The following is a 27,730-nucleotide window of genomic DNA, read 5'->3' as shown; positions in this document are numbered from 1 at the left end:
ATGTCCCAGTCTAAGGACGATCTTGGGGGGGAGTCATTATAATAATAATCTAGTCACAGTGACGCGTCGGGGCAAGCGTCTAATGTTATCTGAAGTGGTCTTCCCGCTTAGCTTCGATAAGACTCGGGATGACGTGCAGATAACGTTGAGCTGCCCTGTCCCCCAGCCCCGAGCAGAGCAGAGGGGCCTCCGCTGCCCGCCCGCCGCTCTAAGCCGGGAAGCGGCAGCACCTGCTAATGCAAGTGTTTAATATTTGATGGGCTGGGATAAAGCAGGATCACCTTCGAATTGAATTGAGTGTCAGCCGAGAATCTATTACTGAAATTCGGGTGTGATTTGACAGCAAAGTAGACGATGTTATTCTTCACTAGTTACTGCAATCTTCTCCCCGACATCACTTAAATATTTTTTTCTTTGCTTGAGTAAACACACATTATCCTTCTTTTTTCCCCCTTCCTTCCCTTTTTCCTTTTTAGAGGGGAAAAAAACCCATCCAGCTCGCCTTCTCCAGGCTGATAGGGTAGATTGTTATTTCTTTATTTGTCCTATTAAATGGAATTTCTGATCGTTTAATCCGGCCTTTGTAAGTGATTTTAAAGTACTTGAAAGCCAGCCCGCCACTGCTCTCTGGCCCACTGCGCTCCAGCCATGGCCCTGACCATGCTCAGCAGCTCATCCAGCTGTGCACCACCCACTGGCTGCTTTCCCTCGCTGCCTGCGTTCCCCAGTGCTGCCCTCCCTGCCCTGGCTGTACACCAGCGTTCTCTCCCCTGCCCTTGAGCCTCGCACTCAGCCCCCGGTTTGTGGGTCCAGCTGTGGCCTGGGAAAGTGTGGGAGGGTTGGCTGGGAAGTCAGGTTGTGGCTGGTACCTCTGTGGTCAAGGAAACTAGCTCGGGAGGGCACTGATGTTGAAGGACTTGTAGGGCTGGGGCTTGGTTCCTGCAGCTGAGAAGGCAGGGTACCAGCCCCTTGGCCTCAGCACAGACTCTGTATCCAGCCTCCTCTCCTGTCTTTGGTTTCTGACCCAGTGTTAGGCCCTTCCTGCTGTGAGGGAGTCTCTGGTGGGATGGGGACCTCCACACCCGGGCACAAGTGGGGACACTACAGTGCCTGTCTGACCGTGGCTGCAGTCACCTTAGTTCCACTAATGACCCTTGGGTCTAGCTTCTGGGAATTCCTCAGGCTACATGCCTATTGACCACATCTCATATGCTTCCTGCCATTGGGATCAGGGCAGCCTAGGGTTCCACGACTTCAAAGGTGAGGGGATGGGTAATGTCTGAAGGGCCAGCCAGCTGCACACCCCCCCCCCCCCAAAAGCCCAGGCTAGCAGGCGGAGCAGGGATTCAGTTATAACTTAATAGCTTTCTAACCCTTGTATAAGTCTCTTCTTTCTGGGCCTCAGTTTCCTCATCTGTGATGTCAAGTCAGTTGTTCCTATAAGGGATTGTGAAAGAAAGTGCCATCCCTGGTCCTGCTATGTACCACCCCCCACTGTGGAGGTTGGTGGCGGCCAGGTGGTGCGAGTAGGGGATGGAGGGGGGCAATGAAGTGCTAGGGGCCTGAGCAGATCGATGCCCCCAGCACTTCCTTCCCCAACCCCAGGAAAACAATTAAGTACAGATCGATGGGTGGCTGCTTTGAATATGCATAAGTGAGCACTTGACCTTCAGCAGAGATCTGTTCCCCCCTAACACACACACACACACACACACACACACACACACACACACACACGCACGCCCTCTTCATGTGTTCCCCTCACAGCTGCTTGAGTCGACCAGGTGACCTTACCCCTCTCAGTTGAGCCCATGCATGGCACTCAGCCTTCCATAGCCTGGCCTGCCTCTCAACCTAAAGCAAGTAGACCATGGGCAGTTGGTCCTCTCTGTAGAGTGAAGTTTGGATATGTTAGTCTCCACATCCTTCATGACACCAGGCTTTATGACCAACAGTACTGTGGTGAGGGGCCCAGCACAGTGCTGGGTGCACTGGAGACCGGGAGACTAACAGGGCTGTCTGGTGAAGGGAGTGCTCTGATGACAGGATGGTCCTGATAAGGAGGGTCTTAGTAAATGGGAGCTCTCTAGAGGAGCCTGGCAAAGGGGCACCCAGTAGGGGCTGGAGGTCTCTGATGGGGAGAGGCCTAGCACAAAAGGAGCTCTGAAAGGAGGGATTTTCTGGTGGGGGTCCTGGTGGCAAGGGGACCCAGTGAGGGGGGACTCCCATGAAGTGACACAGTGAGAGGAAGCCCCTAGTGGGAAGATTTGGCTGGAGGGTGGAGGTGGTGAGTACTGGGGGTCAGGGCCTCTGTTAACCATTCTTGCCTCCTGTCTTCCAGGCTTACAGCTTCGCCATGGGCTGCTGGCCCAAGAATGGACTTCTAGACATGAACAAGGGCCTCAGCCTGCAGCACATAGGCCGGCCCCACAGCGGCATTGGTCAGTCCCTCCACATATACCCCTGGCAGCTTGGTCAGCCCCCTGCCCGCATGCCCTCATCCCCTAGTGCACAGAGGGGTTCTGCGGCTCATTCTGTGCTCTAATGGGGTGCTTTCCATAGATGGGGGGAGTGGGGAAGGAGGGTGGAGTAGGGGAGAGTGGAACCAGACCATTGGAAAAAATCTCTCAAAACACTGTTTAGGAGGACAGTGGGGCCTGGGCTTTGGGTGGGTCGCAGGTGGCCTTGGATTCAGGCCAAGCTATCCCTGACCCCGCCTGCATCTCTGGTGGGTGATGTCCTCAGAGGGGTGGGCACATGTCTGCTTACCCACCCCCACGGAGCTAGAGGAGGCTGTTTAATATTGTTTCAAGTCTGTGGCTACTAAACTGGGCGATCAATGGGAGTTAAGGAGATGAATTATTTAAACCTCACCAGCTTTTAATTAGTCGGGGTCCTTCTGACCGATGGCTCCGTCCACAGGGTATTGACTCCCCTGCAGGAGCAGCAGCCTCCATTGAGCGGTGCCTCGGTTGGGAGGGGCCACTTGGGGTACCAGGTGGGGGTGCACCCTCAGAGGGATCCCTGCTTGGGAGGGGGCTGGAGTGGCTGTGGTTCTAGGCATTGGAGGCTCGGCTAACTTCTGATATATCAGTATTGGGGTGTGTGTGTGTCTGTGTAACAATATATCTGGGTTGATTTTCCTGAGGGCATTTGTCTGTTTATGGAAGCAACCATCAACTTGTGTGTGTATCCACCAGAAAGTGTGTAAGAAAGTTTTCATTTCTGTGTATCTCATTTTCTGTGCGTGAACACACGTCATGCAAATGCTTTCAGGCTTGGCACTTGACAAGATAGGCTTTGTTCCAAGTGGGGAGGAGGGGGAGTATTCCTGGGAGGTGATATGACATTATCATAACTTGTGTACCTTTGGGGAGCTGTGACAGCAGAGGGGACTGGCAAGATACACCAGAAGGACCCAGTCACCTCTCAGAGACTAGCCCTTCCTCCTTCCCGCAGACATCACTGGTGCCTAGTGGGTGCTGGGCATGCTAAGTGGAGATTCTTGTCCTCAAGGAGGCCACATCCTAGGACGAGACAGATGAGCTGGGTACTCGGGGTACCGAGGGCCATGATGGGAACACCTAGGCTGCTCCGTGGGAGGGTTCCCCTGACCTCAGGTGCCAAGGTGACTTCTGCTTCTTTATTTACATCTCCCTGACTTCAGGGACGCTCTGTATCATTCTTACTGGGACACCTCAAGGCTCTCCTGGGGTCCAGGGGGAAAAGAGGAAGCAGTCAACACGCCTGAGGGAATTGGGCCTGCCCCACAGCAACTGCTGTTCTCCGAAGGAGCTATTCCATGCAACCTAGAGAAGACCCCAAACCTAGCAAGGTGATATGCTTGGGAGCTCAGCAGGGAGTTTCCTAGAGAAGAAGACTCTCGAGTCAGGAAATCCTTGAAAGATGAATAGGAGTTCACTAGGTAGAAAAATGGGGGAAGGATTTTCTACTTAAGTGCAGCTGTGTGTACAAAAGCACAAGGGCACGTTGAAGACCACTTAGACCCCTACAAATAGTTTGCCGTGACTGGAATGGGGGGGACATTTGGATCAGGGAACAGCTGGAAAAGAAATGGGAAAATAAGCGGGTCTTTAATGCCAGGTTAAAGGGTTGGCTTTTTGATGAGGTTCTGAGGAGACAAGAGATTTGGGAGGGAGAGGACAGCACTATCAGACAGAGCTCCTTCTCAGAGCCGACAGGGCAGCGCACGTTGCACACTTAGATTCTTAGTAGATGCTCAGTAAGCACTGCGGGGTGGGCAGCTGGATAAACAAGTGAGTCGGTGAGTCAGTGACTGAGGGATGGGAAAGGGAGGGACTAGAGAATGAGAATCAGTGAGAAGACTTGCCCTGGCCCAGGTGGGGAGGGGCTGCAGCAGGACCCACGGGACTGGGTCGGCCTTGAGCTGGGTGCCCTGCGTCTGTGAATGTGTCCCAGGTGTGTTTGTGAGACGAAGCGGTTCCTTCTTGCCTGTTAGGACTCCTGAGATGTTCCTTCCCTCTCCAGGGAAGAAGGTTTTTCCATCTGGCTGGGCCACAAGAGGACAGTCCAAGGTGACAGGTGACAATGGAACCAAGAGGAAGTCCTGGCTCTACCACCCAGAGCCCTATGACTTTAGACAAGGGACCCTGCCAGTGCCTCTCAGGGCTGTTGGGGAGGTTCAGTGAAGCGCCTGTGTAAAGTGCTTATGTAGTACCTGGCCTGGCACACAGTGGGTGCTCAAGTAGCCCCCTCCTCTATGGCCCTGCTCATACCATGGTCTCCCCAGGGCACTGGGGGTTCCTGGCCCTGGGTCTTTGTATCTTTGAATCCAGAGGGCTGTCCTGCCAGCTCCGAGCTGTCTCTGAGGTGTGGGTGAGGGTGTTTGGAGGGGAGGGAGGATGCAGGGCATTAATTGGGCTGGGAGAGGCGGGGAGGGGAGGGGAGGCGTTGGTTTTGAGCAGTGAGGTTAATGGCCCTCGCGCCAAAGAGACAGCTTTAATGAGCTTCAGCTGGCGGTGCCCCGAGTTACTGTGCGTGTTAAAAGGGTCGCGCTGTAAGAGTTTGATGTGGACTGTTTCCCAGCCCTGGGGTCAAGGGTCAGCTCCTGTCACTGGCCACTCAGGCTGGTCCTCAGTGACATAGTGCTAATTAACTGCGTGAAGAGCTGCCAGCCTGAAGTGGGGAGTGGTATGCATATTGGTTGGGGGGGGGGTGGCATTGGTGATGCTGGGCAAGGGTTCCGCAGATCCCACAGCTTGGCCATCTCTGGAATCTGCTCAGCTCTCCCATGATGCCACGGTGGTGGGGCGGGGAGGGAGGCAGTGGTTCTGTGTGCAAATCACTGATGATCCTAGGCCCTAGAGGGATCTTCTGAGCCTCTTTGTAAGGTATGAGTGTCAGGGGGAGGTTTGTGGGGCCTACCTGGTGGGGATTGCCGCTGAGCACTGGGTGTGTGGCCCCCAAGAGAGCAAGGGGCAGGCATGCTGGAGGGTTGGGCAATGGCTCGGGGCCAGGGCCAGGAGGTAGGCTGTAGGAGGGGATGGGGCCCGTTGGGATGGATGTGCACAGCTGAGCTGTCTGAGGGGGAGCCATGGGAGCGTCCTGGCAGAGGAGTGACGTGGTCAGAATTGGGCTTTAGAGCAGTCTGAGAGTTTGCACAGGGAGGGTAACGAGGAGAAACTATAGAAGAGGAAGTTGACTAGGGTGCACAGCAGTGACAGTTAATTCAGAGCCAGCAGTAGCCTTGGGAGCGGAAGCAGAGGACCAGGTCAGTGAGTGTCTACCTCACACCTGCTCTGTGTCAGGAGCTGTGCTGGGCATACCTATGAGGATGACGGACAGAGTGCCCTGCCTCCCAGAGCTCAGCTCTGGTCATCCACACAGGTACAGCTGGCCCTGGCAGCTGAGGGAGAGGTAGGCTCAGGAGCGGAGACAGTGGAGCTCCAGGTACAAAGGGGGGGCGGGGTCGGGTGCTGTCAGCATGGCCTCTGTCGGGAGAGGGACACTTCCTTCTGGGGTGCTGGGTTTGGCCTTGTGAGCCTGGTGAGCGGGGTGGCATGGAGTGGGTTGTGGGCAAAGAGGACCCCGTGCCTGTGGGACTGCTGCCGCCCATGCTGTCAGTGGGCTCTGTCTGCATCCTTGGTGTGGACCAGAGGCTTGGAGGCGGGTGCTCTGTGGTGCTTCTCGTGTTTCTGCAAAGGGTCAGCAAGTATTCAGGGGTACTTTTTATTAACAAATGTAATTTTCACACCAGTTTTATGGAAGGCAGGCATTATCCTCCCTGTTTTATAGACTAGGAAGCTGAGACTCAGTTAAGTGACTGGCCTGAGGTCACACAGCCAGTTGAATTGAAGAGCCAGGACTCAAACCCAGGCCTGTCTGAGTGCAGAGTCTGTGTCCTTACCACTGTGCTGAACTAGGAAGCACCTTTTTGGTGTCGGGCTTTGTGCTCCCAACAGAGACTATGAAGACGGACACAAGCTCACGCCCTTGTTTCCCTCCATTAATGTGAAACATACAGGCCTTGACCAAGCCTTGCCAAGGAAGAGAATAAAGGAGGCATTGCCACCGCTTCACCCCTGCTGCAGTCGCCCTCCGAGCCAGAGCCCGGCAACTCTGACCTCCTTCTGTCTCTGACAGTTCTTACTCTGATTTGTTTGCTCTTCACCTTGTTGACCAGGAAAATCCTGCCCATTTTCCGAAGGCCACATCTTCTGGGAATCTTGCCTGATTTCCTAGTGTGAATGTACAAAATACATCCTTGGGCCCCACTTACAGTCTTGGGGGTGTGATGTTCAGGCCCTACAGACTTGATCTAACACTAGGACCCAGGCCTTCTTCCCTTCTTCCTTTTTAGAAATCTGCACAGGAAATGTCAGTAAAATCTCACCTGTTGTTGGGACAGGAACGCTCCACAGACTGCTGATTTCAGCTGGCCAGGAGAATAACGGGAACCTTCCCTGATGCCCAGCCGGGTGGTCCTGCCCTGGCCCCTTAGCCCCCCTGCTCAGGGCCTGAGGAGGGTCTCTCTGAGGCTTATGGTAGGAGGGATACCCAACACCCAAGTGGACTCTCAGGAGCTCGTTTCCCAGCATGGTTTGGCAAAAAGAGCTGGGCTGGCAGGTGGCAGGGTGGGGGCCTGGGCCCAGGGGGGCAGCACTGGCCTGTGGTCTCCCCTGAAGGAGTAGGGTGTCTATCAAGAGTCCAGTCAGAGCGCATTAGCTCTGTGACACGGATCTCATTAGCTCCCGTGAGAGGTGTCACTGCAGGAGAATCGTTGGCTCAGGGAGATGCTTGTACCAAAAGGAAGAAAGGACAGTGACAGCCTTTTCTCTGCCGCCTCTGTCGCCACGCTCCCTGGGCCGCCCGCCTTCCTCCTCGTGGGGGGGTGGGGGTGCCGGCTAATGAGCTCGTCTGCAGTACAGCTTTGCCTTCCCCTCCTTGAAGTTCCCCAGGTCCCTCTGAAGACCTCAGGCCCCGGATTAGCACACACCAAACGCCAGCCCCCCTCTTGCCCAGCAGGGAGTGCCTTCTGATCACCCTGCTCTGCTACCTTCAGCGAGGGAAAGGAGGTGGGGCCAAGGCAGAGCCACCATGGCTGCCAGGGAGGGAGGGGGCTTCCACCCTTGGAAGGCTCAGGTCTCCTGCTTCCCTTGACAGAGTGATCACATCCATTTCTCTGCAGTGGGTTCTTTCTTTCCAGAGTTGCAATCTTATCCTCTCTTCCCCTTTTCCCATGACATCTTTCCAGGTGGTGCCCCCATCCCGATGGGGAACCCTTCTCCCGAGGCACAGAAGAATGTGGAGACGGCAGTTGAGGGTTCAGTGGGCACAGCATTCAGATCTAATCTGAGCTAAGGCTTTCTGGCTATAAGCCAGGGGGGCTTCAGAATCAGCTAGAAACCAGTCTGGGCTTTGGAACACCTGAGGGTGGTGAAGTATTGATAAAGGCCCCTGCGGACCTAGTAGCCCTCTCCCTGGCTGTCCCAGAGAGGCAGAGAGGCGCTGCTTGGGCCACCTCCCACCCCCTACCCACACTTCGGACATCCTCAAGTTGGGTTCAAGAGGGGGCAGAGACAGCTGGAGTATGTGCTTCCCCGGCACTACCACCACCCCCTACTCCTGTCTAGTTCTTCTGGTGTGGCCCAGAGAAAGTGAGCAGCTGGGGAGCGGATGGCCATGAGAATGGATAACTCTCGAGGCATCCACAGGGGCTCCATGGGCCTGCCTGGAGGCAGTATTCACCTAGAGGGGTCTCACTCCCTCCTACCTGAGCTGGCACCCTTGGAGCCCTGGGGGACATCTGAGGAATCAGTCCTTGCCTAGACACCAGGTTCTAGTCTTCAGTAGAAACCACAGATGGAAAATGGATAGACAGATGGACGAGTGGATTGCTGGATGGATGGGGGAAAAGGTTCTGGTATGTTTATGTATGTGTTCTGTGTGTGTGATGCACTGGGAAGTACAATCTTTGTTTCCCTACCTTCCTAGCCCCGGGCCCGGCCTGGCCTCCCCTTGTCTCTCTCTGTATCTCCTGTCAAACCGTCGCAGACGTAAATGACAAAGAAATCAGAAAGACAGATCAATGCCGGCCAAATTAGCACTTGCAGATAGACTGTGCGGGGATGTCAGCGCCCTGACCCCTGGTGATCTTGCAGCCTCCACCGCTGATATTATGCAAATTGCATCCATCTGGCAGGACCTGCGTGCTGGCTGTTCCTACTCAGAGGAGTAATGGGCTGGGGGTGGGGGGGAGTGTTGGAGCAAGAGTCGGTGGAACGAGTGTGTGCGTGTGTGTGCATGTGTGAGCATGTGCTTGAGTGTGTGTGAGGGCGTGTGGTGCCCACCGAGCACTCTGGGCGGTGATGGAGTGATTGACAGGGCAGATAAGGGGCTGCATTGGATTCCTTTGGGCTGGGGGATTAGGAGCAGCCACAGATGGGAGATAACTGGACTTCATTTCAGTTTATTTTCCTCCTTATCCTCGCTCCCCACCTTCACTCCCCGAAAAAGACAATCTCTGTAGTTTGCGTTTTCATCAATATTTGCAAGTCATTACCACTGGTTTAAGGTGAGAGACAATGTCAGGGCCCAGAGCAGGCCAGCCCCTCCCCTGATCGTATCCAGGACTGGTACCCTGAAAATGAGCTCCATGAGTAGCGAGACAGCCTTCACTCTTGCCGTGTTCCCAGCATCGCTCCTCTCAGGCCCTCAGTACTCCTGGGATGCGCCACGCCTCGTGGGCCAGCCCCAGACCTACCTCCCCAGCTGACCTGGCAGTCCCTAAGCTGGGCCCTGCCCTTGCCACCTGAAGCTGCCGTGTGACATCCCTGCCCCCAGGCTGAGGCTGCAGCATAGGTGCTTCCGCCCCTGGTATGAGCTATGCCTCTGGGAATTGCTGTCCTCTTCTGCAGGGCTCTGGACCCTTCCCCACAGCTCCTCCTGCCCTGGACACTGCTGACCAGGGTCCAGACCCCACCTGGGCAAAGTGGGGCTATGGCCTGTGGAGGAGGCAGCTTGGTCTGGATTGCATCCCTCCACATTTGCAGAGTGCCAGATGTAGTACAGAAGAGTTCACATCTGTTCTCTCATTGAGTTCCCAAACCCTGTGAGATAGGGGCTGTCCCCACTAGTGGGTGTGAGAAAACTGGAGCTCGAGAAGGTTACCGTTCACCCAAGGCTGCGGAGCCAGGATGTGGGAGCGCCGGGATGTAAATGCACGTCTCTCTAAGGTTAGAGCTTGTAACCACCAAGTTGGGCTTCATTGAGGCGGCGGCAGCCCTGGGCACCCTACGCATCAGTGTGCCTGAGCCCGCGGAGGGAACTACCCTGGTACGCCGGGCAGCCCCATTCCTTCGGCTCCCAGCCTCTGAACACAGACCATGACCCAGACCAGACCCCTCGCCAGGCTGAGCCAGACCAAAAGGGACGGGATTCAAACACATCCCGCCGTCAGAAGCAGTGTGTCTGAGAGAGTCGGGCTGTAGCAAGAAGGACGCACAGAGGACAGAACGCACCCAGCGGCTGAGCCAGCCCAGGGATCTGTCCCCACATGTGGCATCCAGGCCCCTGCAGCTCAAGGAGAGGGGCTGAGCAGCTCAGTCCAGGCAGCCGTGGGGGCACAGGGTCTCGCTGTCCCAGGGGCCCCTCCAAAACTGGGTCCCCACCGTACCTTCCTACCAGGCAGGGTTGGGAGCTGAGAGTGCTGGGGACATGTCCGGGGACACGTGTGCAAGGGGAGCTTGTCCTAATGAGGAGAACATGGCTGCTAGTTAGGCGAGGGGCGGGCGGGGAGCCGCAGAGCTGATTGAAGGCAGGGGCAGGGGTCAGACAATTAGGCCCAGATCCGGCCGTTTGATGTGAGTTCTGAGGCCTCAAAGCCTCCCTTCAGCCCGCTCCCTCCACTCCCTCCACTCCCTCCTCTCCCTCCTCTTTCCTTTCTTCTTCTGCCCAAAGGCAGGAAGGATGGAAACGCTTACTCTCACTGTTACTATTATTAAACTCTGCGGCAGGCCAGCCAGACCCCAGGACTCCTGCCCACAGGGGGCACCCCAGGCCCCCGGGAGGCTTCTTGGGCCCCAGGGGGCATCTGGCCAGAGGCCAGGACCAACCTGAGGGCAGGGATGAGCCGAGCCCCTGGAACAGGGTAACCTTGCTCCCTTTCTTGCTTCTGAGGCTGAAATGAATAGGGCTGCCCAGTGGAGGTTTGGGCCCAGGGCTGCTTTGACCATCACCTCCTACAGCCACCTAGTTCTTTTCTGTTCTGTCTGGGGTTTGAGGGTGAGGGTAGGTTCATTCACACGCTTACCCCATCACACAAACAGTTGTCTGCAGCAATCACGCCAAAACCCTGCCCTGCAAGGGGAAGCTACATAAAGCCACACAGCCCTACGGTACTGTCACACACACCAAAGCAGAGCGTGTGTCGTCCCCCCCACCCCAATGTCCTAGTCACACATACCATCACAGGGTCCCTTACTTTATCACACCCACTAAGGCTCCGCCTCCTGCAGCAGGGCCTTGGGGAGCTCAGCCCCTCCCCAGAGTGGGAACAGCAGTCGGATCTTGTGGCCAGGGTGGGTGGGTGCTGAGACCTTCCAGTCCCCCATCCCAGGAAATCAGCCTAGAGAGCAGGTACTGACCAAAGAGTGGGAGGAAGCCAGACTGGGGGGGCAGTGGGGAGAGGGAGGGTGGGAGCAGAGATAAATGTTAGCTCATTTCTTCCGTAATTAGTTACTCCCTCATCCCCGCGTTGTAATTGTGAACAAGCTGTAATGTTTAATTAGTCTGTAAATGAAACCCCAATTTCATAATGGCCTGGCTGACAGGGCTAAGTGAGCAGGGGAGGAGGCAGCGGGGAGGTAATAGGGAGGGCCTGTGAATGGGGGACGTAAGGGGGGCCCTAGGGGGCAGTGGCTTGTGGGATCACCTCCCCTTCGGCCCCAGCCGGGGCTCTGTGCCTAGGCCTAGTACTTGCATTCCCCCCTCTAATGTCCTCTCCACCAACCCTCCTTACCAGAGAAAGGAGGCAGGAGGGAAGGCTGCTGGCACCCTTCTGCCCCACTCCCTGCCTGCCCTCCAGTTCTCAGGGTGGGATACCACAATCCCAGCCCAATGTACGTGCATCTGGTTAGAGAAGCTGGCTCTGGGGGCCTAGGCCTTGTGACTCCAGCAAGGATGATGCTTCCTCCCTAGCTCCAACTTTCCTCCTTCTCAAATCATCCTCCTGGGAGGCCCTTGCTCAGGACCTCAGGATCTGGTCCTCCACCTAAAGGAGCCGGTGATTGGCACGGGATAGGCCCTTCCCCCTCCAGCCCCTCTGTGAGGCAGGATCCAGCATCTGTGCCAGGCCAACACCCCAGACCCGACCTTGCTCTCTGTGGGTATCACCGCAGACTGTGATAAACTGGAGCTGCCGCAGGGGGGAGCCCCCGGCCCCACCACTGTCTCATCGGTCTCCCTGTCTCCCCCACAACATCCTCACCGCCTGCACACGCCCCCGCCCCTCCTGCTGCTGCCATAAATCTCAATTTACGAGGGCGGCTCTGGTGGGGGAGGGAGGCAGCACCGCTAATGACCGCTCCTCAGCCGGATTTTTCATGTTGCACAGTCATAAATTTTTAAGAACAGCATGGGCAGCACGTTAGCGAGTTATCGAGGCTGCCTCTGTGCTGGCTGCCTAGCTCCAAGAGGAGAGAAGCAGGCAAGGCAGAGGCGGCATTTGGGGCAGGGGTGGGGCCCAGCAGCCAGACTAGCCTGAAGGCCAGGGGACCGCCGGTCCAGGCAGCCAGGCCAGCGTGAGCTCTCGCGCAGGGCCGGGCAGCACTGCCATGGCAGCTGGGAGCCAGGGACGGGCACACGGTGTGGACAGGCACGTGGGCACACAGACCATGGCGTTGGGAGGTGCTGATGGATGCCTCTGCTCCAGGACTTGACACCATGATGTACAGGGAGCCTGGAGACATGGATTTTCAAAGTGGCCACTTTGAATAGAATTACAAACCCTGACATACGCACAGTGAGGCCTCCGCCCTGGCAGAGCTACATTTGGTTCATAAACGAGGGGGGATCCTTCTGGGATCCTTCTTGAGCGCTCGGGTCCCTGGAGCTACCGAGGGAGATCCCTGGGGAAATAGGCACAGAGTGGAGCAGGCCTATGGATATGCTGAAGCCAGGAGCCTGGAAACGGGAAGACCTCGTTCTAGTCAAGGCTCATCACTCCCAGGTTGTGTAGTCCTGGGTAAGTCACTCACCACTCTGGGCCTCTGTCTCTTCCTCTTTAAAATGGGGCTGATGGTGACTTCTACCTCCCAGGCTTGCGGTGAGGAGGAAGGAGGTAATGCGCCTGAAAATACTGTAAACCTCCCACTGAGTATCAGTTGGCTCATTGGTCTATTTTCCATCTCTGTAAAAGTTTTGAGGAGAGTGTCTTTATGGGGGATAAAGGGGCATTCTGAACTTTTGTTCAGTCTTTCATTCAGAAGATGCTTGCTGAGGCCCCTGGGTGCCCGGTGCAGTGCTGGATTTCAGAACTGAGGGAGGTTCCTTCCTGGGAGGTGACGTGAGCACTCTTGGCTGGGAGCAGCTCTGTTCCCAGCCCTGTGCCTGGTCCCCACGTAGAGTCAATGGGCCAGAACCAGCCCTGTCCTGCCATGGGCACACCTGAGCTTCAGGGCGCTGAGGGGCCCACACAGGCCTTCTCAACCCCCAGGCTGAATGCACATCTGAGTTTCCTAATCTGTGCAATTGAGGGTTAATGATCTTGACAATCTCTCAGGAGCCACAAGCAAAAGGTCAAGAAATCGGGATGTTGCTCAAGTCAGCAGAGGACGTATGACAGGATGAGTCCATGGTAATCCACCAGGAACAAGTGCCAGTCATTTAGGGAGAAGAGCACCCCTGAGCTGGGCCCTGCCCCCCACCCCTTCTCAAGCCACTCTCCTCACGCCCTGTGTACTCCAGCACAAGGCCCTCCCCTATTTTCCGGAAACTGCCATTCCTTCTCTTACCTCAAGGCTTTCCCATGTGCCTTTATGGCCCTTGGAAGCCCCCCATTCCCATCCCTTGCCCTGATGACCTCCTGCTCATCCTTCAGAGCACAGCTCAAAGTTTGCTTCCCCAGGGATGCCTCCCCTGACGCCTAGAGTTGGTTAGGTCCTCCCCTGTGCACACCCTCCTAACACCCAGCACTTCCCTGCACAGCATTTCCTCACAATCCTAATTAAGAAATAGTCGTCTAACACCTGTCTCCCCAACTGGACTGTAAGTTCCCTGAGGGCAGGAACTTATGTCTGTTTGTTCAGTTTGTATCCCCAAAGGGTAATCTTATGTCTGACTCATGTAGGCAGATAGTAAATAAAATGTGTTGCTTTGAATCAAGTTGGGCTGAAGTGGCCCTGGCCCACCCCTGGGTGCCAGGGCAGGGGGAGGCAGCTAGGGCAGTGCCTGGAGCTGAGGTGCTTCCCATTAGTCCTCATGATTAATTCACAGCCACACTGTGATGGAGTGGGCTTGTCCCCAGTCAGCGCCTCCGCTGGGGCCCACCTGTTAGCGACAAACAAACAAAGGGGATAAATAATGCATTGGGAGCTGAGCCAGGCAAGGCGGCGGTATTGAAATTAATAGGGATTAGCTGAGCAGCTTGAGGATGAAATATTTACCAGGTGGGACTGGGCTTCGGGAGGGTAGCTCCCCTCGCAGAGTGCCCAGGCAGAGCCAGCCCCTTCTCCAGGGCATCACTGCTAGCACTGGGGAGCCCCAACACCGCTGCTGCTGCCGCCCCAGATGCCTCGGTTTGCTGGCCAGACTGGTGGCCAGACTGCTGAGAGCTCAAGTCCCAGCCAGTGTCTTGGCCCAGCAGGTCTTGGTGGAAATCAAGAGAGTAGGAAGGAATGGAGGTGGGGAAAGGGGTGAAGCCCGCAGCACTTTGAAAGCTGGAGACAAGGACCTTGACTAATTTTCAGGACCTGGACATGTCTAGGCTTCGGGCAACGGATAGCACAGCCGTGATCTTGTCTTGCATCCTTCCCTCTTTCTTTTCTTCCAGTTCTTCTTTCTTCCACTTAATACGTGTTTACTGAGGGCTCTGCACAGGTAACATTAGTGCCTCGGGTTTGTGATCTAGCAGGAGGTGACAGGCCATCACAGTGGAGGAACATTGGGTGCTGTGAAACACGTAGAAGGATCCCTAACACAGACCTGAGGGCCCAGGTAAGGCACTTGAGGAAATGATAGCGAGGGGCGGGACTTTCCAGTGGAAGGATGGGCATGTGAAAAAGCTGAGAAGTAAAAGAACCTGAACTTGGGTCCAGCAAGAGAGTGAGGAAAACGAGGCTGGGGGCAGCGGAGGAAGAGGGGGCACACCTGGGAAGATTCCCCAGAACTTTATAAAGAAGTGTGGACACTATCCTGAGAGCAGTGAGGCGCTGTTAGACTGGTGGTGGTTTTTTTTTTTTTTTTTTAATTTTTTTTTTTAATTTTTTTTTTATTTATGATAGGCACACAGTGAGAGAGAGAGAGAGGCAGAGACACAGGCAGAGGGAGAAGCAGGCTCCATGCACCGGGAGCCCGACGTGGGATTCGATCCCGGGTCTCCAGGATCGCGCCCTGGGCCGAAGGCAGGCGCTAAACCGCTGCGCCACCCAGGGATCCCCTGGTGGTGGTTTTAATTATTAACTCTTAGAATTTTTACTTTGAATCAATTTTACATTGCAGAGAAGGTTCTATATACATCTCTTCCCCAGCTTTCTCTCGTGTTAGCATCTGACATAATCACGGTACGGTTATCAGCACCAGGAAATGAACGTGGCTACTATACTGTCAGCTGAACTGGAGGTCTTATTTGGATTTCAGTGTTTCCAATGCTGTCCTTTTTCTGTTCCAGGATCATTGCAGGGTTTTAAGACAGGGAGTGAAATGACCAGATTTGTGGCTTAGAAGGACACCTTGGAGGAGATTGGCGAGAGCACTGCTGTCTCCTGGGTGAGAGGTGGTGGCGCCCTGGACCAGGGCGGTGGTAGTGGGAATATAGGTTTAGAAATCCCTGGGACATCTATGGTAGATATAGCTCAGGCTGCGTAAGTATGCCCAAGGAGAGAGGAGAGAGAAAGGGGGCCAGTGGCAGCTCTGAGCAACACCCATTTTGTAGGGACGGTCACATGAAAGATGTGTGCAAAGAAGCTGGAAGAGTTGGATAGGGAGGGAAGGTGCTGTCACTGAACCAGGGGAGAAGGGCGTCAGGGCAGGAGTTAGTCCACTAGGGCCGTCTAAGCCACTGGACTTCAGCCCCATGAGGTCAGAGGGGTCATTAGAAAAAGCGGTTCAGCGGGACGCAGGTGGGGCAGTCAGAATGCAGTGTGGGGAATGAGGGAATGAGGCCTTGAGCGTTAACGGGGAAGTTTGGCTACGAACAGGAGGAGAGGTTGGGTACCAGGCTCGTAGAAGAGCTAAGAGGAGGTTGTTTTTAAAGATGGGAGAGATCTGATAGGTTTACATGCTTCTGTGAAAGAAGTGCAGAAAAACAGTTGAGACCCTATCAGAGAGAAAGGAGGTTGCTCATCACGTAAGTCCCCCGAAAAGGAAATGGGGTGGAGAACCCAGGTGGCGTGAGGGTGCTTTAGAAGTGCCATCAGGACGTGCCCCCTCTCCTCTCTCCGTGACAGGTGAGAGGAAAGTGCCTCCTGTGTGTCCTGTGAAATAGGAGGCAAAACTGTGGGAGAGGGTTCAGGGGCAGGGTACTTGGGAATAGTGGACGGTAGAGAAAGTTCGGCGATGCCACAGGGAGGAAGGGCGAGAGCGTGCACACTGCTCACAGGACATCAGCTGGGCGGTTTTAGACACCCAGTTGAGGTTGAGGGCTCTGATTCTAGGAATGGCGCGAGTCTGTGTGGTTGTGATGTTCTCTAGTCCCACTCCGTCCAGGTGCAGGCACAGAGGAAGGCAGTGTGGGTTTTTCCAGGCAAGGATGATGAAAGGAAAAGGGAGCAAGACAGTTGAGAATATTGGCAAGAAAGGACTGAGGCGATGAACCATGGAATCCAGGTTCCTGTTGGCGGCGTGCCGGCTATGTGGCGAGGACGGAATGCGTGGTACATACCCAGTACCCTTTGTCTTCCTTCCCCACTAAATGGAGCCCTTGGATACCCAGGGGCAGCGGTGTGTACCCAGTTAAAACACCGTAGTTGTTGTTGCTGTTTTAAGTTCCTCATACAGCTAGATATGGTTACGTCCCTGAGTTCTGGCCAGTGAGATAAAAGGGAAAAGGTGGTGTGAGACCTCTGGGAATGATACTTAAAAGGAAATGACTTGCCCAGGAGGAAGTACATTATTCTTGGTGTTTCCTCCTTCCCCTTTCCTAAAATGTGGATGTGATCCTTGGAGCTCCCGCAGCCATTTTGGACCTGAGGTAACTTGGACGTTGGAAGCGACATGCTGAGAAGGGCAGAAAGGAGAAGTCTGAGCCCCTAATGACTTTGTGAAGCTGTGGGACTTTCAGGCAACTCAGATCACAAGCCAGAGACATAAAAATTTTTTCTTTGTTCAGTTGTGTTTTCTTCCCTGTTTTCATGTGGGTTCCCATCAAAACTTGACTCTTTTAGCCTTTTTAGTGGCCTGTGTCTTGAGATAGAGCAGGAAACAATTTGGTCAAATGTTTCAAGAGAGCATAACAAGAGTTACCAACTTCCTGGCTTGAAATAACAGCGCCCTCATTGCCCTTTGCCCTCCCGCCTCTCTTCAGCCAAGTTTATGTTATAGGGCCCATTTGTTATGTCATTCTCTTTCCTGTCTTTACAGTCTGTATCAGTTAGTATGCTTCTGGCTACAAGAAAAAAGAAAACCCAGTGTGAGATATCTTAAATAATGGGATTTATTGCCTCACAAAAGTTTGGAGATAAGGTGATCCTAGGGTTAGTTAATTCACCACCTCAGCAATGTCATAAAGGACTTAGGCTTTTCCCATTTTTCTGTCCTTTTATCTTCAGCATGTTCCTCATAGGCTGACTCCCCTAATGGTCGGACAGTGGCTTCTGCAGTCCCAGACATGATGTGTAGACATGAGAACATGAGGCAGAATGTAAAAGACTGTCTCCTCCTTGTGTTTCTCTTCATAAGAGTGAAGAAGTTTTCCTTGAAGGGCTTTCAGCAAACGTAGCCTCCCATCTCCTTCGCCAGAATGCAATGAGCGGCCAGGGGGACAGGATGACGGCGGGAGGCTCAGACCCAGAGGCCTCATCGGTCACGCAAGGGAGGAGGGGCCCTGGCAGGTGGGCAGCAAGGGAATGACTGCTGGGTGAGCGGCCAGAAGTAGGGGAGAAAGTGGAGGGAGGCGGCGGCTGGGGTACCTGGGGAGAGTAGAGGTGGTAACGTTGCAAGGTTCCAGCGAGATGAAAGCAAAGTGTATTATTGTCAGTAACTAGGGAGATTTGGATTTAATATTTCAAAAGAAGAGCAGTGGAGGATGTTAAAAAGGTAGAAGGTGTAACTGTGGGAATGAGTGGAAATAGGATAGAGTAGAAACAGTCATCAGTGCTGAGGTCAAAGAACCAGGAGCTGGCAGCGAGTTTCTCAAAGGACAGGTTGTAGAGGCGGTGACAGCAGGTCTTTTGGGAAGCAGGTGGCCAGGGTCTGGATTGCTAGGCTTCAGATAGGCTGCTGGCACATCGGTCTGGGGCCAGGCCACAGGGGCCTGGGTGGTACTGGCAAGTGGCCCAACCTGTCTGTCTCCCAGGATTCGCATTTTGGAAAAAAAATCCACCCTGGTTGGTCAGGCCATTCTGGAAAGGGGTAGGGCCCTGTCATCTTCCTGCTGGAGCCACTCAGGGACCCTCAGAAGATCGTCCCATGGGAGACCCCCAGGGACCAGGTAAGGTGGAAGCTTGGCTGGGCAGGTGGCTACCACGTGTGGCAGATGTGCTCAGCTGTTCTCAGTGGCTGCCTCTTGTCCCCAGCCCAGCCCAGCCAAGTCCCCTCACTCAGCCTTAGTTGTCTGGCTACCTCTGGCACTTCGAGCCATAGCATCCCAGAGTCAGGAGGAGGGCAAGGCTTCGCAGCCCCTCTACCTGGATGGGGCCTTGGCTGAGGAGGAGTGGGGGAGGCGGGTACCCGTTGTAATGGCCAGAGCAGCCGCCCTGTTACTACAGCGTATTTCACTTTTAATTCTGACATATAATGTAATGATCTTTTTTAAGGCCCGATGATATTATCTGCCTGACTAGATTATTGAGTCTTCATCATCTCCAGATAAATTTATGGCCAGGACGAGGCTCAGGATTTATCATCAGTCAATAGAGCTCGATACTCTAACAAGGCGTGTAATAAGATATACATATTTAATGATCCAAGGGGAGGAGCGCTAATGGGAGCCCAGAGTGAGTGGTCCATGGGGCCGGGGCTCTGCCCCAGGGCTGCCATAGCTGTAGGGGTATGCATGTGCTCTTTGCCCTGTGGTCCCCATCTCTGGCCTTTCTCACGACCACCCCAGTGTCATCCTTGTGAAGATCCAGAGGGAGAGGTGGACAGGGAAAGGAAGAGGAGGCAGGAGAGAAAGTGCTGGAGCTGGGGCCTAGGCCTCTTCGGCCCAAGGGGCGTAGTGACACCCCACCAGGGAAGTCCTCTCCCTGCTTCTGGGCCTGGGGTTGGGAGTAGGGGGCAGCGGTGTCCTGAGACCTGTACACCCAGGCCCCTGAGCATTAGGGCGGGCCCACAAGGGGAGGGAGTGCTGGGGCTGCGTGCCCAGGCCGCGCTGATGGTGACGGATGGTTTTTCATTACAGCCTCTCAGGTCCTGCCCGCGCCCTGTGTGGAAATTCTATTTATTCCCTAATTTGTAAAAATTCCCTCTTTATCTGATCCCAATCAGGGCGGGGTAATTGGCTCTCTGGGGCAGCGGCTGGGGTCCTTGATGAAGAGCTATGTGGATGTACCCAGCCTGGCCCCCACCCAGCCCGCCACCAGGGCCCACAATTAATAATGATTTGCAAATGGCAGACAAGCAATAACACAGAAAGATGTGGCGTCCGCGCTGCCTCTTCATTTCCTCCCCTCGCAGATATAAATGGCCACAGAACAAAAACCCAGCACTATAAATTCTGGAATTAGTTATTCACTGGGATAAATGGGGCAGGAGCCTCCAGCCCCTCTCCCACCACCCTTATTGCCTGCTTTCCTGATCCAGGTCTATCCCCAGGTGTGTTCCTGGGCCTGACCCTTGGCTGCTCTGTATCTCTGGCTCTGGGCTCAGTTCCCCAGGTCCCTCCTAGACCCTTCCTCACCCACCATAACTAGCCCTTCCTGTGTGGCCCAGAGGTGGGAGTGGATCACTGGCTTCTGTCCCTGCTCTGCGCTACGGTTTGAATGGAGGTCACAGGTCCTACCCAGCCTGGGAGTCTGGATCAGGGTTGGTCTTGGGTGTCTGCTTTGGCATGTGAGACCGATTTGGTCATTCGCCTGGCCAAGTCTGAGTTGGGCTTCTGGTGGCCAAGTGTGATGTAAGTGACATAAGGGCTTTGACGCCTGCTTACTGGCCAGGCTGTTGTGGGATGTTGGCACAGGCGTTTCCGGGCACTATGCCCTCTCGGCCAGGCACATCCTCTCCCCGCCCCCCAAGTGGCTGTGAGCTGGCGGGTAATGGGCGTGTAATGGCCTCATTTCCATGCCCGGCCTCCAGGAGCGGCGGTAAGTGTTTGATTGCCTTAATTTCCAAACACATCATTATCCCAGCTTTACCAGCGCTTAATAAACACTTTATGAGGATTTTTTTAAAAACATCTTCGGTCCGCATACTTCTCTGAAGTGATAAACTCTAATTAAGTCTAATATTTAAAAATATGGTAATGGTGAGTTGTTTGAATAAGTGGACTGCATTTCTGTAATTTCATTATTACGTAAAACACGCTAATTATTTGGAGCGCGCTTATTACGGAGAGAGAAATCGCCTGCTAATCAAGATGAAATTGCCTTTTCCCCTTATTGTGGAACCACCGTCATCCTTCACCATCAGCCCTGTGGCACCTCCAGGCACCTCGGTGGGGCGGAGGGGAGGGGCTGGAAGAAGGGGTCACTTTGGAGTAGAGGCTGTCAGGGCCCTGTCTGGAGGGGGGGAGCAGAAGGAGCTGTGGGAGCCATGTCTGGGGAGAGGGGTCTATATCTGGGAGTGGTGTCAGGTGGGCCAGGGTAGCCCTGTCTGGGCACCCAAGGGGACTGCGTGAGTCATGTCTGGGACGAGGCACAGGGGCTTGTGGGATACCAAGGTGTTACTGCTGGAATAACATTATTATTGGATGTTATTGGAATAGCAACCACAATAATAATCACTAACCCAGCCACTGTTTTAAGCACTTCACAAATAAAAACTCATTTCATCTTTTCAACAACCCTTTGAGGGAAGTAGTTGCTATAATTATCATTATTGTTCCCATTTTAGAAAAGAAGAAACCGAGACACAGAGAGGTGAAATAAAAGCGCAGTAACTTGCTCAAGTTCACAGTTACGAAGTGATGGAGTTTGGATTCGAACCCAGAATCTCAGGATATCCAGGGCCCTCTGCTGGTTCAGTCCTAAATTCACTGCTTTGGCGCCTGTCTTCCTTCTGAGCTGCCATTTGCTGTTGTACCTTTGAATTGTATCCAGCTGTAGTTTGAGGTGCTGGCCTCTAGCAAAGAGTTATCTGGTTAGCAAATAAAAATGTAGGACACCAATTAAACCAATTAAATCTGAACTTCAGCCACACAACAGATAACTTTTTAGTATAAGTATGTCCCTTCTGGGGCTGGGGACTTATTCCTCTGGCAGGCCCAGCATTGACCCACTGGCCCCTTGCTGTCAGGCATGATGCTGCCACGATGTCCAGACAGACAGATAGATATAATAGCAGAATGAGGTTCTAGAATGTCAGCACACTGGGGTTCCTGCACCCTAACCCATCCTTGCTGGCCCCTCCTCCATGGGCTCTGGCCCCATTCCTTACCAGCTCCTGGAGATCACTGAGAGAGGGTGCTTACCAGGTTGGGCTTCTTGGGGAGGAGGCCTCAGGTGTGTCTGAATCTTCCTTTAGGCCACACCCCCTTGCAGCCCCAGAAAGTCAGCAGCTTGTCACCCTGCTGCCCCTGAGGTCTCCAGTCCAGTTCGCCTCTTTGATCATTTCATGTTCATTCTCTTTTCCTCATTCCAACAGACTCACGTAAGGGAATTGTATGTATAATAGAGGCATCGTTTCAGCAGGGTGGGGAACATGCGGACAGTTCAATCAATGCTGATGGGACAATGGCTCTCCATTAGGGGAAAGAAAGTAAAGTTAGATCTTCTATTTCTCACCAAATACAAAAATAAATTCCAGGTAGATTAAAAAGTTAAATAGAAAAACAAAGCATTAGAGGAAAATATATGATAGTTTTCTAATAGCGGTGGGATATGGGAGGCCTTTTTCAGTGAGATTCAAAGCCTAGAAGCTGTAAAGGAAATGCCTGATCCATTTAAATGTCCCATAGGAATCTTAAGATTTAACACTGAGGTTGTCACCACCTCAGACCTACACCACCTCTAGTTTGTCTTACCTCCGCGAGTGGGAACTGAGATCCCAGCCTCAGCCCCACACTCTCATCTGCCCCCGTTAAGGGTTGCTCATTCTCTTCCCTTAAAATCTCTGGCCTCTGTCCACCTCTCCATGCCGCCGACATCCCCACCTCCATCTCCACCACCACTGGCCTGGACCGTGGTACAGTCTGCTAATGGGTGCCTGTGCCTTCAGGGTTAACCCCTCCAAGCCTTGATGATAATTCTGAAACACAGATGTGGTCCTGTCTTCCTCCTCCTCGGCTCTGTTAGTGTTTCCCCATCGGTCCCCGAATAATCAACTCTGAAGCTCCTTGGCTTAGCATGCAGTCTGAAGGGTATCTTTTGGCCAGTCGCTGCTGACCTGGCCAGCTTCCTCTCGCCACTCCCCTGCCTCTTCCTCACCCCCCCCCCCAACTCCTAGACTTGCAGGTTTGGGGCCCTCCGCCCCTCCCCCCCAGCAGTGTGCCTATGCTGTTCACTATGCCAGGACCACCAGCCCACCTGAAGCCCGGTTTGCTGGCCAGCCCCCTCCCACACACCCTCAGACATCTGCTTGGCTTTGTCCTCTGGGGAACCCTTTCCTAATTCTCGGGGCCTTTTCTGTGCCCCTTCTTCCCGTAGCACTGCTCACACCCCACCACTTACAGGTCTGCCTCTGCGCTCCTTGAGGGCAGGGAGCAATGGAGTCTGTGTGGCCAGGCCTGTGTCCCAGCACGGCCCTTGTGCACCCAGCACACAGAGGTGTCAGTGCGTGTATGCTGAATGAGCGAGCGCACGAATAAATGCTTCTCCAGGAGCTCCCTTGGGCCCCTTTCCTCCTGAGGGTGGCCCTCGCCCAGGCCCTGCTCACCTGCCCTCTACTGTTCAATTCCCAGACAAGTGCAGCTAACTGGAGCCGGTCAGCCTCAGGCCGCTGCCCTGTCGGCCCTGTCGCAGCCCTCACTGGCTGCCCTACATGGTCTGAGCCACCCTTCCACTGGCAGCTTTGCCAAGCAAGTATTTGGCCCCTTGGGCCCAGCCAACAAGCTCATCCTTTGTCAGGTGCTAGCCTCACTCACCTCTCTGAGGAATTTAAACGGCTGCACATCTCCCATTATGGCCTTGGCAATATAAAAATATTTCCAACATTAAAAATACTAATGCCCCAAACACAAGAGGGTCATTTTGTCACAAGCTGATAACCCTGCAGGAATATAATAACCAGGTTAGTCTTCCAGAACTTGGAGGTAAAGATCTACTTTGGGGGCCTCCCCTGTGGGCATAAGGCTGTGTGCCTCCCACCCCTTACCTAATTCTACACCATAACGGCTTCAGGTTGACCTCATTAGCTCAGTGAGAGGTGCGGGGGGGCGGGGAAGGTAACGGGGGTTACTGCTGACCCATGTGGCCGCAGTGCTTCACACAGAGGACTCTCCCAGAGGCCATGTTGTCACCAGCCTCATCCTGCTGCTGCTCGCTCTCTCTCTGAACTTCTGGCCTGTTAAAAGGCCCAGATTTTTCTCTTCGCTTCTGCCCCATTTCCTCATTTTCTAGCTGCACCATTAACTTTTTAAACTGATCAGTAGGTTGCACTGACTCATGAGGTTTCAAGGGCTGGAAAAAGAGCCTAGGCTAGAAGCCCGTAACTGCCATACTACTGACTTGGTGAACTGAAACAAGTGTTCCCCAGTCTGGGTCTCTCTCTTTCTCTCTCTCTCTCTCCCTCTCCCCCCCTCCCCTTCCCCACCTCTCTCTCTTGTAGTGGCCAGTTACAAGTTAGACTCCAGAATCCTCAGTAAATGGGATCAGTAGTCAGTGTGAGTTTGTGGAATGAATGATGGTTTCATCAAGTGTGCTGGTCTGTCATCTGTGCCTTAGGTTATACAGTATATACCTTCTACCGTTGGGTCATCCAAGAAACTAGCATCCTTGCCTCCCCTCCAAGAAAAGGAAGTATTCTAAGCCAAAAGCACGGACAAAGACGGGGGTGTGGGTCACCTGCGAAGTGCTCACAGTTAACACAGGTGGTGTCCCTTGCCACCCCTAGTGGAGGAACCTGAAGAAAAAGGAACTTAAGCACTTGCCACAAGCACACAGCCAGTGGGCAAAGTTAAGACTAGAAATAGGTCTATCCTTGTCATTTTCAGAAAACAGTGGTTCCTGGAGATTGGAACACAGGGATCGGGTGTAGAAAATGGCAGAGATGAGACCAGAGACAGCAGGCACCCCTTTGTACAGGCCTTTGGCTCTAAGTCCTATTAAAAAGAGGATAGCCTTGAACCTGGGGGCAACAGGAGCCATTGAAAGGATTTAGAGACAAGGATGTGATCAGATTTGTAAAATCACTTGGGCTACGAGAGAATGGATTAGAGGGAGAAGAAAGAGGGTAGGTTGTGTAAGAGCAAGGGTGATGGGGTCTTCGCTGGGGTGGGGGGGCTGCCCGAAGGAAGGGAAGTAGATGATTAAACAGAATAAAATGAAATCCACAGTTGATACTTGACATTTGGGAAGGGAGAGGGTGAAGTGTCAAGCCCAGTTTCTCAGGCTTCTTTGAGAGCACTTGGGGTGCTGTTCACCAGGATGGGGAACACTGGGTAGTGAAGACATGTGGGGAAGGAAATTGGCACATTGCTGCATGTTTTGAGTTTGTATGGAAATCTAGAGAGAGCTGTTCCGGAGCCCAGGGGAGGCACAGGCAGGGGACGGCGATGTTCAGGGCGATGTTCGGGGCTCCCCGAAGCGCCGTGCCGAGCGCCCAGGGGTCAAGGACAGCCGGGCCAGGCACAGGTGGGAGGTCAGCGCTCGCCCACTGGATGGCTGGGGGCCTGGGGGAGGGGCCGGGCACAATCGCTTGGGCCGGGGGAGGCAGATTGAGCGATTTGTCCGGCAATGAGGGAGGAGCCAGATGAAGTCAATAGAAAACTAATTTTCTTTTCTGCTGGAAGAAATGAGGTGTGTGGCTGCTGGGTAATTGCAGATAACGAGGGGACTTATTCTTAATATGCACAGTGGCCGTGGTCCCCAGAGTGCAGGAGACAGGAAGGATTGGAGGTGCCCTGGCAAGGCCAGACTTCTCTGGGAAGAAAATCACCCTGTCATAGCCCTGTAGACGGTGCCATCACCGCCCGCGGACCCTCCTAAACCCGCCTGCTCCCGGGCCCTTCCCGCCCCATGGCCAACCCGCCCTCCTGCCCCCTTCCCCTTCCCGTCAGCTGCCTCCTCCCGTCCAGCCCCCGCCCTCCACCCTCTACCCCCACAGCACAGGCACACGCACTAAGGGAGACAAATGACGGGGCCTCAGCTGAGCAGGGCGCGTGTCCGGCCCATAAACCACGGGGATGGGTCACGTCTGGAGTTGCCATGGTCGCCACCACCCTCCCATCCGTCTTCCCACTGTCCTGCCTCAGACCAGCCCTCGTGGCTTCCTGAGTCCCTGGAGGAAGGTGTCCCCACGTCTGGGTCCTGCGTCCACTTCTCCGAGCCTACATCCCCCTCAGGTACATTCACGTTGAGGCCTGCGAGCCAGGACCCTGCGTGACAGGGCTCGCAGTCATGTCTGGCTAAGGACGAGGGACCTGGGCTGACCGGGACTCCCGCCACCACAGCCCTTTCCTAGCCCCATTGGGCCCCGTTTCCTAGTCTGAGCTTCTGGCGGGGTCAGGCTGGAGGGCCCAGTGGAGGGGGTTAGGCCTTGACAGATGCGGAGGCCTCCTGACCCCACCTTGACCTTGCCACCGCCCGCACCTGATTAGGACATCGAAGTATAATGCTTGTGCAGTCGCAGCATCCATCCCAGGAGGGCTGGCAGCGGCCGGGGGCCTGGTTGCGGCCCAGGAGCATCTGCGGGGGGCGGGAGGCGGTGGGAGGAGAGCCGGCCGTCGGAACAGAAGACCCCTGGGCACTTGGCCCATTTCTGCCCTTGGCCGCCTGTAGGGGGACAAGTGTTGGGCAGCTGCACCTCCTGCTGGTGGCATCGGACCCCTGTCTGTGATACTGAAGGCCCAGGGTACTGCCCCTGCAGCTGCTGGAGTTCCAGGAGTTGGCGTGTGGACTTTCTCACAGGGATCAGTGCTGGAGAGACCGCGGGGACAGGGACAGGGTCGGCAGGAACAGACATAAGAAAGAGCCGGAGACGGGACTGACGCCTGACTAGCACCAGCTTTGAGCGCAGCGGGGTGGAGAGGCAGGGCACAGCCGGGGTGCACAGGCCCGCCTAGGAGGACTGTGGGCCAGGGTATGGGGACTGCGAACCCTCGCTGCTCTGGGGTACACAGGAGCAGGTGCCCAGGACCCAGCCCGGAAGTGCCAAGGCTTGTGCCTCATTACCAGCGATTATGGCCCGGGCTCCATCTCTCACACGCACGCAAGTGCCGGCAAAGTCACCCTGGCCGTGGGCGTGATGAATGGCCGCACAGTAATGAAATGGAGACATCAAGGCGGGTGGCGGGAAGACGGAGTGTGGCGGACGGGCCGTCCCCACGCGGCAGCAACAAGAAGGATCGCCCAGCGGCCGGGGGCCGTCAAGGGAGAAATTACACATTTACTCTGCCTTTTTCTTACTGCGACGGCGCCCATACATCACTGCTGGGGCCGGGGCGGGACATGCCGGCCAATTTTCAGCATGAATTATGGGACTGAGCAGCACGGAGACGCTTCCTGCCGGCCTAGCATCATCCAGCCCAACCTGAGGCTGGAGACGCTGCCACCAAGGGACAGGAGCCCTGGCTAAGAGCCTGTGGCTCCAGAATCTGAGCCTGCTACCCTCCCCCACCCACGTTAAGAGCACCCATGGGCACAGAGGGGCAGGATCTGGGACCCATCTAAACGTCTTCTCTTTCTCTTCTTAGATGACTGCAAGAACATTGCCAACATCATGAAGACACTTGCATATCAAGGCTTCATCTTCAAGCAGACATCAAAGCCATTCTGATTGGCCGAGGATGGGATGGGGCAGGACAGGGTAGCTGCTTGGCCCAGCCCAGAACCCTCCTTTCCCTCACCAGAGGGGAAAAGGGAGAGTGGCACAGCTCTACATCCAGAGTGTCCCCCAGCCTGCCCTGTGGGCTTGTGCCCTGGGTAAGGGCTTGGCCACTCGGCCCCTCTGGAGCAGACACTTTGTGCCCCCCCACCCCCCAACCCCTCAACCTCAGCCCAGTATTAGCCCCTCCCATTGTGGGCCTGGGCTAGGGGAACCCAGGCACTCACCGCCTCTTCCCTGGTACACAGGCTTCTGCTGGGGCCACCAAGCTCCCCTGTGCCCCCTCCCATCTGTAGTGCATGGTGTGTGGTGCCCCCAGGGCTCCAGGACAGATCAGGCCCCACCTTGTGTCTACCCCCATCCCCGCTGTGAACGTGCCACTGAATAAAGTCGGGGAAATGAGGCTCTGGGTATGTGTGGACTGGGGGCTGCTCTGTGCTGAAGGCCACCGGTATGGCCGGCAGCCACTGGAGCACCTGGGAGACCCTCCCCGAGTGAGCACAGGGCCATGGGGACTGTCTGAGCATAAGGCAACATTCAAAGTTGCTGGTATCTGAGGCCACTACTGTGTGTGAACCATCTTGAGTGCAGAACCAAGTACAGGTGTTCGGGCAAAGCTGGCAGTGGCAAGAGGGCTGCCAAGGGCCTCTGTGCAGGCAAGTTCCAATGCCACCCCTGTGCAGTGGGTGTGGCGACCAGCTCCTGCCCACCCTCCCAGCCAGGGGCATCACAAGGGGTG

At 54.9% G+C, this 27,730-nt stretch overlaps 1 protein-coding gene across 7 annotated transcripts in view; it reads left to right on the top strand.

Moving 5' to 3' along the window:
* ERI3 (ERI1 exoribonuclease family member 3) overlaps window positions 1–27,394 on the top strand; it is a 126,655-nt gene extending 99,261 nt beyond the window's left edge. For 6 of the 7 annotated variants that reach the window (XM_041738140.1, XM_041738137.1, XM_041738134.1 and 3 more), the window contains 2 exons: window positions 2,342–2,441; window positions 26,861–27,394. In XM_041738140.1, coding sequence (XP_041594074.1) covers window positions 2,342–2,441; window positions 26,861–26,943 — 183 coding nt within the window. In that variant the 3' untranslated portion in view covers window positions 26,944–27,394. The remainder of the gene's footprint in view (window positions 1–2,341; window positions 2,442–26,860) is intronic. The other variant, XM_041738136.1, reaches the window with a different exon arrangement.
* The last annotated feature ends 336 nt before the right edge of the window (window positions 27,395–27,730 follow it).

The sequence above is a fragment of the Vulpes lagopus genome, chromosome 23 (genome assembly GCF_018345385.1).
Source record: "Vulpes lagopus strain Blue_001 chromosome 23, ASM1834538v1, whole genome shotgun sequence".
NCBI lineage: Eukaryota > Metazoa > Chordata > Mammalia > Carnivora > Canidae > Vulpes > Vulpes lagopus.
This window is presented reverse-complemented; position numbering and strand designations above follow the sequence as displayed.